Raw genomic sequence first — 14,247 nt, 5'->3', positions numbered from 1 at the left:
CTAATTTTTATTTTGTATGACTTGTTATTTTAAAAAATCTTTAAAGATGGCATCAATTTAAAATAAATAATTTTAATTTATATATTTTTAAAACTAAATGATCTTATTAATATTAAAGTGACTTTTAAAATGAAATATCACTTTGCAAGGAAATAAATCTGTCAATATGACTTAGTCTAAGGTATATTAATTTATTAAAAAAAAGATAGAAGAAGAAAATTCCAATAAAAAAAGTAATGGTTATCTGGTAATCTCTGAATCTAAGTTGGTTTTCAACTAGTCCTCCCCTCCATATTTCTTATTTTGTTTTACAAATATTTCTCAGAACAGTATTTCATATTTTAGTTTATAAATAAGATTTCCTCTTTCTATTCTCAGATTCCTTGTACACTATGCCCTCCTCCCCACTTTTTAAACAGGCACTGCATGTAAAAAGTACATATTTACAACTATGTGTAATTTAGTTAATTGTCTTCATCAAAAATAGTCAATAGAGTTTCTTTTTCTTTAAATAGTAATGATAATAATAATAATAATAATAATAATAATAATAATAATAATAAAGCAACAACTCACCTCTAACAGGCGGTCTTTCTAGCTCAGAGTCAAGGTGAATTGGCGGAGAGATGTATGATACCTGTCCATGATGTGCCTGCCCTGTGGACCCAAAAAAAAATGTTTAGCAGACATTGCAGTTATGTCTTTTTTATACTTTTTTATTTGTTTTTATGATGTGATATTATCTTTTTTCACACTGAATTTTTTTTTTTTTAAGATTTTATTTATTTGTTTGACAGAGAGAGAGACAGCCAGCAAGAGAGGGAACACAGGCAGGGGGAGTGGGAGAGGAAGAAGCAGGCTCCCAGCGGAGAAGCCTGATGTGGGGCTCAATCCCAGAGCACCAGGATCACGCCCTGAGCCGAAGGCAGACGCTTAACGACTGCGCCACCCAGGCGCCCCACACTTATTCTCAATTTATGCACTTATTTCATTGTCCCAAACCAGTAACATACAGTCTGCAGACTGGCATCAATGTCAAATAACTTTATAACTCTGGTTAATTTTTTTTATGATTTATGATTTGCTTCTATTGTTTGACTAGAAAACTACTCCTTCCTGCTTAGTGTATTTTATGGAAAAACAATAACTAGCCAGGATATAAAAAGTAGGTAGATGAATTCATTTTCTATTCATTGCAAACCATTCTGCCAGCTCGCACACTATGAGTAACATACTTTCTGTTTTATGAGGTAAGGTGTTGATTTGAAGGCCAAGATGCTGATTGGAAAAACTGCTGGCTTAAAAACAAAACAAAACAAATTCTAATGTTCAAAGTAGCTGTACTTTGTACTCTGATGATTCAGTAAGCAATTAGAATTTTCAGGCAAGAAAGCATAATCACGGAGTCAGTTCAATTTCTAAAGCTACTTTTAAAAACTATTTCCAAAAAAAAGGTTTGGGTAGAGGCGGAGGACCCACCAATTTCTTTCTACAATGGGAATATGCAGTTATATTTTACACATTTACTATAGCAATTTACAGGGTTGTTAATCTCTTTTCCTAAACAAGGAAAGTTAATGATACATAGATTATGATAACAGTTAGAGTAACCTTCCCGTTTCAAGTAATATTCGACTTGTAATAAACTCTGCTGATTCCTCTTATGAGGCACATTTCAAATAATTAATATGGCTCCCTGTTGATAGTAGCTGCTGTTGCTCCCAGCATTTTTCTAGCTAACAGCAGACACAGTGGAGACGTTGTAATATACAGAGCCCCTCATAATGGTAACTAAGAATATTGTGCATTCACTGGCCGTGTTTCAATGGAATACTAAAAGCACTATTATAAAAGAAGTAAGACAGTGATTTTGCACTTGTAGAAGTCCATGTGTAATGCAGCTTATTAAAAACTTTAGATTATCTTAATTATGAAAACGCCTAATGTTTACCTACGTAGCATACCTGATTACAAAATTGCTCTTTATTTTTAAGGTCTTGTGTCATTACAAATGAATGGATTTGAAACGTTATCGGTCATGTAAATGAAAATAAGAATCTTTCACTTTATGTTGGTTCAGAATAATCTCAGCATATAAAATAATATGGATTTCATGTCTAATCAAGGAACATGACCTTTACCACATAGAATAATTATCATGTATACATCATCTCCCTTTATGCAACCATGTCACTATAGGGGTGTAAAGGTAGGTACGATGCCAATATATTCATATTTTTTCAATCAAAGAAACAAGCAGAGGAGACTGAAAACTCATTTAAGCACATGCGGCTAGTAAATAGCGAGGCCAGGGGCATATTGACTCCAAATCTGAAGTGTTTTCAAGTATATCAGGATATTTTTCACAAAGAAGGTCTCCGTATACTAAACCTGGAAAAAAAAGTGTATAGGTTTTAGTGATTAAAACCCTGACAAGTAACTGCTTGTGGAACCGTCATCCCTACATTTAGTTTGACATAAAAAGTCCTTTTAAATGTCACATTTGCCTCTGTTCTTGGGCTAAGCATGTAGCTTCAAGAGGGCTCAACAGGGATACTTCAGGTAGCATGAGATCACAGTGTGTATGTCCCGAAGGGGGACTGGAGATATCAAAGAGGCAGCAGAACGGGGTGAAGATATTGACGGGCAAGTCCTGAACTTGGTTTGTCAACATGTCCATTCTCTCTCCAACGGGAACTCCAGCAAACTGCAGGATGAGGTGTGGCAGGGAGAGCTACAGTGACAGGAATTGACAGACCCTCTCAGTCTTAGAGGACTGTCAGAAATGCAATGATAGATTTCAGTTTGGTGACTGAGATTTCCCATCCACAGAATAAAAACTAGAAATCACCGTGGCTGCTGTTGACTAACTACATTAATCAAATACATAATAAAAAATTCTGCTTCACTTTAGATCAGTGGTACTGACACATTTGTCTCCACAAAAACATGTAAGAGGTAATAAAACCTATTCTAATCTGTGGTTAACTAAGGCAATGAATCTCAGGGAGATAATTGCTCTTTATCAGGGAGAGCATTACAGAGCATGGAGAGCTATAGTTTGAAAAAAACTCCAATAACTATCAAATATCCACCCTTCTCATTAAGAATTACTGCGAGATAATAGTATAACAAACTGTGGCTAAAACTATAAATAACTTCTATGTATAATTCTCCTAGACATGTGAATAATATTCAACCAAAAATGTGATCAGTTCAAAAAGAGCTTAGGAAGATAAAAAGCATGGCAAATGCATACTGTTTTTATTTTATTTTTTAAGTGGTATATTTTTTTTAAAGATTCATGAGAGAGAAAGAGAGGGCCGGTGTGGGGGGGGGGGAGAATCTCCAGCAGACTCCTGACTGAATGTGACGCTTGAGGCATGGCTCTGTCTCATGACCCTCAGATCATGTCCTGAGCCAAAAACAAGAAGACAAATGCTCAATGGACTGAGCCGCCAAACACATACTGTCTTCAAAGTTTGACTACAAAAGTCCCCTGACTTTTAGACAGGGGACATACTTGCTCTCTCATTTATCACTTTCTTTACCATGCGTTAGGCTTTCCTGGTCCTTATAACAGAAGCTTTATATATCCAAGTGTGAAATCTGCTGCTCCAATTTTTTCTTTACTTGTCCAAATTAAAAAGATACAGATTTGTTTATTTATTTTTCCTGAATTTTACTTTCCTTTTTTTCCCTGTATTTTAAAGCCAAAAAATCATATTGCAATTTTGATTAGATTTGCATTAATTCTTTAAATTAATTTGTAGGATAACATTTAAAATAGTTTGTCTTCATTTTCTTTTAAATGGATCGCCACTTGTGAACTGTTGTTAAGTTGGAATAAATTAATTTTTAAAATTGTTTATATTTTGGTTATAAGAATATTTCACTGTTTAAGTATTTTATTTCCCCCATTTAAATAAAATTTTAAATTTTTCTTGATAACTTTCATGGAACTCTTTTGATGGCTATTGTTGGAATTATTGGTTACTGACTTTGGCCCTCTTAGCTCCTTAGAGCTAGATATACCCACTGATACTAAAGTTTAGTCATTTTCTGTGATCTTTGTTTCTTATATAAAATATATTCCCAAGTTAAGTTTCATCCACATACTCTTTTATTAATTTTGTGCTGTAGAATTTAAATTTTAAAAACTGATTTTATAGAACATAAAATTTAGAAGACAGAGTTTCCTGGTGATGCTATTCACCTGTCAGTTTGCCTTAAGTTCCTACAAAGTATTTACCAAAGGAATAAACAATACTGAATGATAGGTTGCATAAAAGAATTAAAAGCCAGAGAGAGAAAAAGAAAAGCTCATGGTTTATTGTTAAGGAGTCAAGAAAAACAATGGCAGTAGAGAAATAGTTGGGTAGCTTACGAGATTTCATTCATTTCTAGTCTAGGTAAAATGATAAATTTGTGTGAAGATGTCATATATATGTGTATATAGACATACATAATTGATGTTATATATATGTGTATATACACATATATAAGTATATACATATGTGTGTATATATGTATATTTATGTGATAAATCTATATTGATATATAATTTACATACCAAACAATTCACCCATTTAAAGTATATAGTGGATTTTAGCATATTTACAAAGTTGTGTGACCACCATCATAATCAATTTGAGACCGTTTTCACTGCTACAAAAAGAAATCCCAAGCCCGTTATCAGTCACTCCTCATTTCCTCCCAACTCATCCCTGTCTTAGGCAACCACTCATTGACTCTCTGTCTCTATATGTCTGCCTATTCTGAACATTTCATATAAATGAATTACACAAGTATGTGGTCTTTTGTGATCTGCTTTGTTCATTCAATATAGTTCTCAAGGTTCACCCATGTGGTAGCATAAATCAGCACTTCATTCTTTTTTGTCATCAAATAATATTCCATTGTATAGACATACTACATTTTATTCAATCATTCATCAGTTCATGGACATTTGGAATCATTTTCACTTTTCCATTATTATGAATAATGCTGTTATGAACCTCTGTGCACAAATTTTTGTGTGGACGTGTTTGCATTTTTCTTGAATATATATACCTAGGAGTGGAACCGGTGGGTCATATAGTAAATCTGTGTAAATTTTTGAAGTCTGCCTTCCAACGAGGCTCTACCCTTTTACTTCTCATTAGTAGTGCATGAAGGTTCCAATATCATGGAAATGTTTTTCAGTTTTTTTTCTTTTACTTATTTTTTTTATAGGTGGTAGTGTAATTAAGTCAGAGCTGATTGTACTTACTATTAAGATAACTGTAAAACCTGGGAAGGGACCAATCTCCCCAAATGGATATAGAAAGATAAAACAGGATTTGAATCAGAAGTTGTACAGTTCATCTACATTGTGAAAGTAAGAAAAAAAAAAATGACCCAGCAAAAAAAAAAAAAAAAGAAAAAGCAGCTCACATTGTAAAATGAAAATGTGTGGACTATCCAGTGTCGGGTATGCCAAAGATGTAGAAATTTTAAGAGTGGTGGTCAATAGAACTCAGCACCACAGCAAAAACCCAAAGACCTTTACGCATTCTGGAAAAGCCATTAATTTTTTTATCTTCCATCTCTTTTTTGACTTTCATCTAATTTCTATTTTATCGAAGAATCCGGCACAATTTCTATTAAAGGTCAAATATAGGAAAGACTTGACTAGCATTAGGTACAAGAAAAAATTTTTTTCTTTCTACTGTCAATACTTGCACAACAGAGCAGAGTAATAGATTTTTAGAAACACAGAACTTGGAGGGAGAAAGGCATTTGAGAGCATTTAGTCCCAAATCCACATCTTGAGAAATTGGTGACTTTCCAAAGTCAAATCAAGGTGGTCGTTGTCAAGCTTGAGACAGAGGACAGTAAGAAAGGGGATGCTTTTACAGCTAGCCTGCAAAAAAATAAACACACCCTCATTTTCTCTTAACTCTGAAGCCTTCTTCCATAGGCCATAATTTTCAAGGTGTGTGGGACATCATCTTTCAGGTGTGTTGAGAGGTTAAAAAGCTTGAGAACTATTTATTTATGAAATACATACCTTTTTCCCCCATAAGGCTATGCCTAAGAAATAAAGGAAGTTTGTCGTAATAGATAAGATCATGTCCTGAAAACAGAACAATCTGTATTGATATCTGGACTCTGCCACTGTTTAACCATATAACCATTAGTCATATAACTAGTCAGCCAGCAACCATCCAGTTGTTTAACTTGTATGTGCTTCAGTTTCCTCGTTTGTATAATGGGAATTATAATAACACTTACCTCATAGGGGTGTATTGAAGGTTAAATGAACATACGCATGTGTAGTAATTAGAACAGTACGTGGTACACAGTAAAGTACTTAGAATTTTTAGCTATCATCATCATCATCATCATCATCATTATTATCATTATTGTTGCAAATTCATTATTTAATTCATTAATTCATCAACCAATAGTAGTTGAGTACCTAACACGTGATAAGTACCTTTCTAGCTACTTGGCATATATCACACAACAAAATAAATGATAATGCACAATCTTATGTAAGTGGAGACAGACTGTAAGCAATTAACAAAATCAATAGGTCAATAATATTGCATGTACAAGATGAGAAGGGCAATGGAAACAAATTACAACAGGCTAAAGGGAATCTGGAGTGTAAGAGGCAGGTTGCAATTTTAAACAAGATGATCAGGGAAGGCCTATTATCATTTCCCTAAACATTTGAAGAGTTCAACAGAAGACAAGAGATAATATCTGAGTTTGATAGGAAACTGTTTAAAAAGATAAAAGTATAGATAAGGGCCCAAATCTAATTTTCATAATTAAGAATGAAAGAACACAATGTGCTGTATCAGATGCTTTTTCCTCATGCATTTGTTTCAAATTTTACAAATATTCATAGACATATTAATGCCATCACCAATGACCAATGAATAAAATAAGACATAAATAAGATATGGAGATAATTGGGAGATGAACACAACTTTCTTCCTTAAGCAAAAACATGTTTATTACCATAAAGTCCCCATTGGTTTCTCCAGTTATACCATCTTTCAGCTCAAATTTGTCTCATTTTCTATACAGTGCTGTAAACAAGTTTAATAGCTTATGGCCCTCTGGGCAGATTTCATGCCTTTCTTTTGTTTGTTTGCTTTAAACTTTCAACTGCTGATCTTGATTATTTCCTCTGGACGTATGACATTTCTCCTCCTTAAAAACAATAAAATAGATCTAATATTTTTGCTCCTGGGGTTTTAAATAATTTTATCATTTTCCTTTTACAACCTTTAGGATGGTAGCAAGTTACATCTCTGAACCTCGTTGTCCTACGACAACAATGATTTCATGTGGAATGTGGGAAACTATACTAAACTACATTTAAGAATAGCATAAGGAATTTTTCTAAGTTTTTCAAATACTCTGAAAGTAGCTAGGCCACCTTTCTCAAAGGAAAAAAAAGTTTAATTTCTTGTTGAAAATAATCTCAGCTACTGATAAAAAATATCAGAGGTCAGTATGTTGTTTGTGCTGATGGAAAACTGGGTGTGCCTAGCATTATAACAGCTTTCTTTTTTGTCTTTAAATCCCAGTCTGACTATAACCATCTGGCATTTATAAAGTCAACTTTCAGGTAAAGATGTAAACACCCGTCAAAAGTAATCATCAAAGAAAAGAGCTGTGAAGTTGCCAATTTGATACTTATCTTTTCACTCTGGCTTCCTTTTCCCCCTTCATCTTATTACTCATACTTATTTTCAGGGAATTTAGTAAAATATGAGGTAGCAGAGAAACAACTGCATGCTTGACTTATTGAAGATATAAAGTCATTGATGGAGGCACAAAGGTCACTGATGGCCTTCTCCCCAGTGGATATTATTTGCACACAAAAAACAGATGGAGTAATTTGAAGCAAAAGTAACTTTCTTGTTTGTGTGTATATGTGTGCATTTCATTCAGCAAATAATTTTTCAGTACTCACTCCCTTTAGTGGCCAATCTTAATGATACCACATAAACAAGATAAGATGCTCCCTTCACAAAGAGATCTCAGTTTAGATGCAGGGTTAAACAACCATGGTGACGTTTGATACGTACTTTGACAGAGATGAGAGAGAAGAGCATGACAATAGCATCTAACTGAGGTAACGGAACTGAGGGAAGAACAGTACCTGGAGAATACAAGTGGTAGTCTAGTAAAAGCCAACGGCAGGCGTAGGGAAGCATAAGGAACATTACAAGTGGAAGCTTACAGATCATATGACTTAGAGGGATAGGAGACAGGGAACCAGAGGTGGAAGGCAGGCAAAAAAAAAAAAAAAAAAAAAAAGATGATTAAAAAAAATAAAAACGTTCAGAAATGAACCCCCCAAAAGGGCACGTGGAAGGTCCAGTTGGTTAAGCGCGGACTCTTGGGTTTGGCTCAGTTCACTATCTCAGGCTCACAAGAGCGAGCCCCATGTCAGGCTCTGAGCTCAGTGTGAAGTCTGCTTGAGATTCTCTCTCCCTCTGCCCTTGCTCCTCCCACTCATTCTCTCTCTCTCAAATAAGTAAATCTAAAAAAATTTAAAAAAAATGTACCTCCCCAAAAGAATAAATAATACATGTCTATTACCCAACTTTGACAATGGTCAATTCAGGGTGTATACTGTCTCATCTCTCTCCTTCAGTGTCCTCTTCCTCATCCCAGAATGTTTTGAAGCAAATCCTGGACACAATATAATTTCACTTGTACATTATTAGAGTGTGTATTAATAAATTATAAGTGCTTTTAAAAAACAGCTGTAATATCATCATAATACTAAATATCAAGAAGCTATATTATGAAAAATCAATTTAATGTCAAATTCAGAAAAGCAATTGTCTGAAGAAATCAACAAGTCTGAAAGAAATGAATTCTGTTAGTCTAAAAAACATCCTATTGGTCCTAGTGTTGAAATTGTGTTGGACTGAGGAATGCTTTATACTTATGATGAATTTCAGGTGCTCACAGATATAAAGGGGAATGTATTTTATAAAACCATACAAATACATTTCTCTCTTTCACAAGCATAAAAAATGATTTGGTAGTTAAATGACAAACACTGAATTCTAGAAGCACCACTTCAAAAATTATTCCATGAAGTCTCAAAAACCTATTGTAGCAAGCATTACAACAATAAACCAAAAAAGAAAAAGAAAAAGAAATCAGGGCATTTATCTTCTCTGAATTTCTAGTTTTTTAAAATCCTCCAAAAATAAACAGGAATGAATATACTAAAAAAATGAAGATCATGTTAATAAAAATAGTTATTTTCTAAGAGCCTAATACTAAGAAGCACTATGTGAGGTAAATATTGTTTTTTATTTTTAAAATGTGAAATCAAAAGCTCAGTAAGGTTAAATGCACTTTCAAAGGTTATACAATAGTGTGTGTGGGAATCAGGTTTCTAATCCAGAGACCATGTTCTTACTCTATAGCTCACTGCTTTCACGTCCTATAAATATACCAACGGGGGTGGAGAGAGAAGGCAAATATACTATAATTTCTGAAACATTAGACATTTTTAGTTCCCTATTTTCAGACTACCTAAAATTAAGTGTTTATATTACTAAAGGACTAAATCACAGAATAATCAGGATTATGAAATTACTGTTCTCAGACGATGAGCAAAACATTACATTCTCCTTAACAGGAGGGTAAGTATATTAGCCCTCTCCTGGCTTTTTTTCTTTTCTTTTCTTTCTTTTTTTTAATGGATGCCTTAAAAAAGGGTTAGGGTTCAGTAATACAGATCTCTTTGAATCACTGTGATTTCCAAACCTGGAAAAAAGATTTGAAGCAGATTTCAACCCTCTAAAATATACGCACACATCTTTATTTTTTTATCACCATTGTACTGAGCTCATATTTGTATATAGTAGAGTAAGAAGAAAATCTTTTACTATCCAAGCACTTAATATTTAGGCCTATAAAATTGAGGGTTTGAGTTTTCAGCGTGGGGAGCTGTGACAAGCTATATTAGAAAAGTCAGATTTTGAGTAACACAGGCAAACCTAATCAGCAGAACTGTGACGTTAGCATGAACTCAGGGAACAGTAATTCCAGTTGGTTAATTAATGAAGGACATACAAAAGGCTGTTTGTTCCTAAGCCTGTTTCACTGCCAGAACAATTCTGATTTAATTCTGAGTATCTGAATTAGAGTCACCTCCGATACATTGCTTACAGCTTGTGTTGGGTAGAATAATGGTCCCCCAAAGATGACCACTTCCTAATCCTCAGAATCTGTGACTGTTATCTTACATGGCAGAAGGGATTTTGCAGATATGATTAAGGTTGAGATGGGAGATTATCCTAGCTAACTGTGTGAGTTCTTGAAAGTGGAAAAGGGAGGCAGAGGATTAAGAGTGATACAATGGAAGAAAGACAAGCCAAGCCATGATGGCTTAGAAGAAAGAGGATGTGGACCAGAACAAAGGAATGACGGTTGCTTCCAGAAGCTTAAGCAGACAAGGGTCCTTCCCAGAGTCTACACAAAGAACTGATTTTCGCCTGGTGAGACCCGTGTTGAAATTTGTTCTAGAAAAATGTAAGATGATAAATTTGCATTGTTTAAGATTCAAAGTTTGTGGTAGTTTGTTCCAATGTACAACTTAAGAACTGGCATTTATTTTAATTCTCAAAAATCCTATTAGTCAATGTACTAATTATTTGGATAGATATTATACATGCATGATACATATTCAACTGGGACAAAATGATAGCATCTAACTCACCTAATGACTTCCCACAGGCAAAATATCTTTCCAATACTTTGTATATCTTCCTGGAGTTATTCTCTACATTTATAACACACACACACACACACACTCTCTCTCTCTCTCTCTCTCTCTCACATGATCATATATATACCTATTTATTTGAAATGTTGCCCAATCAAGCACACTGATATTCTGCCTTTTTGTCAAGCCTGCTCTAAAAGGTATTTTAGAGATTCCATTGTTTAACCACAATTTTCTAATGCATATAGATCCCTACACTGCATTATTAAGAATGCACCAATGGCACAGAGTACACGACATTCTTTTAATCAGAAATAGAACATTTCATAAAGCAATGTAGTAACTTGATAATTGCAATTAAATGATAAGCATAAGACAAAACTATATATAATGAGATGGTTAATCAGACAAAACAAAACATCAAAGTGATGGAATGGCTTCTTTAGATATTATCTAGCCCAACTGCTGTAATTTACAGAGGTGGAAATAGGCCCTGATAAGATACAGGACACATCTAAGGTCACCCTCTGTTTAAGGGCAGAGGCAGACATAGGATAATAGTCAGACGACTCAGTTTTGGGCTCTGTCCTCTACACTACACTGTCTCTTTATCCTTTTTTTTTTTTTTTTTACAGCAGTTTAAAATTCACAGCAAAATGAAGAGGAAGGTATAGTGATTTGACATATGTCCCCAGCCTCCCTGTACGTATAGCCATCATCAGCAACCCCCTTAAGATTGATACATTTGTTAACACCGATGAACCTACATTGACAGGTCATCATCATCAAAGTCCATAGCTTACATTAGAGCTCATTTTTAGTGTTGTACATCCTATGGGTTTGAACAAATGAGTAATGACATATGTCCATCATTATGGTATCATTCACAGCATTTTCAAAAATGCTCTGTCTTGCACCCATTCATCCCTCTTCTTCCTCCTTTATCTTTTTATTTTTACAATAGTAAACAGAGAAAGTGTAGAACCTTGCTGTGCTAACAAAATAGGGCCAGGAATGCTGCAAAATGGGAAAATAAAGTTTTGTATAAAATAAGTCAATCTGCTATTTTGAAATTATCTAAGTCATAGATTTGCTGTGAGAACCTTATAAATATCTGTGTGACTCAAAATAGATATTCAGTAAATACTTATTATTATTATTTGTCTATAAGGAAGACACAAATAACCTTGATAATTGAAAGATAAAATTTCATTGGGTGACTCAGGAGAGGCTGGCAGAGAAATAAGCACAAGACGAATGCTGGCACTCAGTAAGACTAAAGTTATTTGTTATGTTTACTCTCATAATTCTCTTGTAATATTACGATTCACCATATTACAAAGTGCTTTTGAAGAGAGAAAAAAAAGATGAGGTGTTTTCTTTGGTATTTTACTTAGGGTAAAAATTACATTAAAGGTATGCCCTCTAATGTAGGCCTACGAATTTCTTGAACCTATATTTTTATTTATATTCAATTCACTTATCAAAACAATATCGAAAGAAGATACCAATTATTTCATCTTTTTCAATATGCAGCCTACGTATCAAATTCTGGGAAAACAGAAAGAGTGAAATAGGTTTTAGGCTCATTTTCTCTGTAATGAAAATTTATATGATGGTTAAAAATGTGTGTTCTCCAGAAATTATGTACTACATGGAAAAATGTAAATGGCAAGTATGTGTATACAACTGTAATTATATTTATATTCACATATATATATACACAAATGCCTTGGCTACTATCAAATTATTCTAGGATTTCTTAAACTTATTTTAACATTTGCTACAATTTTATAAGTAATAAAACTGAAACATCCTTTCACTTTTCTGATCCACCTTAATTGGAAAAGTAATCTAAATGTATGCATTTAGTGAAGACTTTATAGAGGACGATTCAGATACAAAACTCTATGACGGGGCTGCCTGGGTGGCTCAAACCGGCTCTTGATTTTGGCTCCGGTCATGATCTCAGGGTCGTGAGATTGAGCCCTGAGTTGGGATCTGTACTGAGCAGAGACTGACTGAATTCTCTCTCCCCCTTTCCCTCTGCTCCTCCCCCTGCTCATACTCTCTCTTTCTCTCTAAAAATAAATAAAATCTTAAACAAAAAACAAAACAAAACAACAGCAACAACAAAACAAACCTCTGTGAGGATTGGAGGCATATGAAGTCCAGTTTCTATGTCTTCCCTATCACCCTAGGATCCACTCAAGTTTCTTGGACACTGTAAGAACCTAGTGCATTTCTGGTGAAATTTCACATTAGTGACATGAAAGAAATTAAGATGACTAGTAAAGTTGCTAAACTTCAAATCACAGACAAGGCAAACAGTAAAAATCTGGGAAATTTTCCTTCAAAACTGGAGACAAATTCACGCTGCAACCAATTTTGTTTAATTGAGAAATGTTACAAATCTGGTAACTATATTAACTCTCTCAGCTGGTTCATTTCTAACAGAAAACATTCATGGGGTTTTCGAAAAGGTCTTTACCAAAGGAGACACATATCAATTCCTCAAATATAGACTTCGGTTCAGTGTATTTATGTAAAGTAGATCTTTTAGGAAATACTCTTTTATCGAGCATTTAAAGAAGAGTTAATATCTATTCTACCAAACATCTACTAATGTACTTTTATTCATTTTATTTCCCCAATAAAATAATTATTATGTAGACGGTAATGATATCATTATGATAAACTGTGAAAAACCTGGATAAACTGACACCATATTTTAATTATTTATCTGTATTTAAGAGAACTGAAAATAGTTGATGTTATTAAAGGAAAGACTGAATTTCTATGTTCAGGAGAAAGGGTTATGGTGCCTGAAAAGTGATATTAAAATTACTTCAAAGGAAAACTAGCAGGTGAAAATTTGCTTCTAGAACCACAGAAGCAAGCAGCAAGAGGAAAAATATAGACCAGGGTATTTACAACAAAGAGGTTTGTTCCCTAGAGTACAGAGCCAGGAAGCTGGCCTGCTGTGTTTATGTTTTTAAAGTTCCGCTTCAAAGACTATCCCAGCATGCTAAGAAAAACATAAAATGTTAAATTTTCCTGTCCTCCCTGCTGATAGATCAGAAAACATCAAGTAACACTAACTCAAAAAGAGGAATGGTAAAGCATGTTAAAGGTCCCTGGAACAAGGTTCATAGATGGAGAGCAACAAAATGGTAACACCTCCTCTAGAGCCCCCACTTCCAAGGAAGGGTCTGAGATATGGAAAGTAGTAGCAGCTTGGATTCGACTGAACAAATGTTATAAATGGAGAAGTATGATGATACAAGATCTCAGAGTAAAAGCTACTCATCATATGTTATTCTCAAATGATGCCCATTAGGCATTTTTTCTCTCAGCTTCTAAATCAGTTCAGAGAAGGCAAATTTACAAGAGGATTAGAATGAGACCTGTGGATACCAGTCATAGTAAATTAAATGTGCCTCAACTTACTTCAGAAAGGGCAGAAAAGTTCAAATATATTCATTATA

General features: G+C 34.2%; 1 protein-coding gene across 8 annotated transcripts in view; it reads right to left on the bottom strand.

The window, feature by feature from the left end:
- The window catches only part of ADGRL3 (adhesion G protein-coupled receptor L3), a 788,566-nt gene that overhangs the window by 237,369 nt on the left and 536,950 nt on the right, over nt 1-14,247 (bottom strand). For all 8 annotated transcript variants that reach the window (XM_044387778.3, XM_026508964.4, XM_026508973.4 and 5 more), the window contains one exon: nt 577-657. In XM_044387778.3, coding sequence (XP_044243713.3) covers nt 577-657 — 81 coding nt within the window. The remainder of the gene's footprint in view (nt 1-576; nt 658-14,247) is intronic.

Source organism: Ursus arctos, unplaced genomic scaffold, assembly GCF_023065955.2.
Source record: "Ursus arctos isolate Adak ecotype North America unplaced genomic scaffold, UrsArc2.0 scaffold_9, whole genome shotgun sequence".
Taxonomy (NCBI): Eukaryota; Metazoa; Chordata; class Mammalia; order Carnivora; family Ursidae; genus Ursus; species Ursus arctos.
This window is presented reverse-complemented; position numbering and strand designations above follow the sequence as displayed.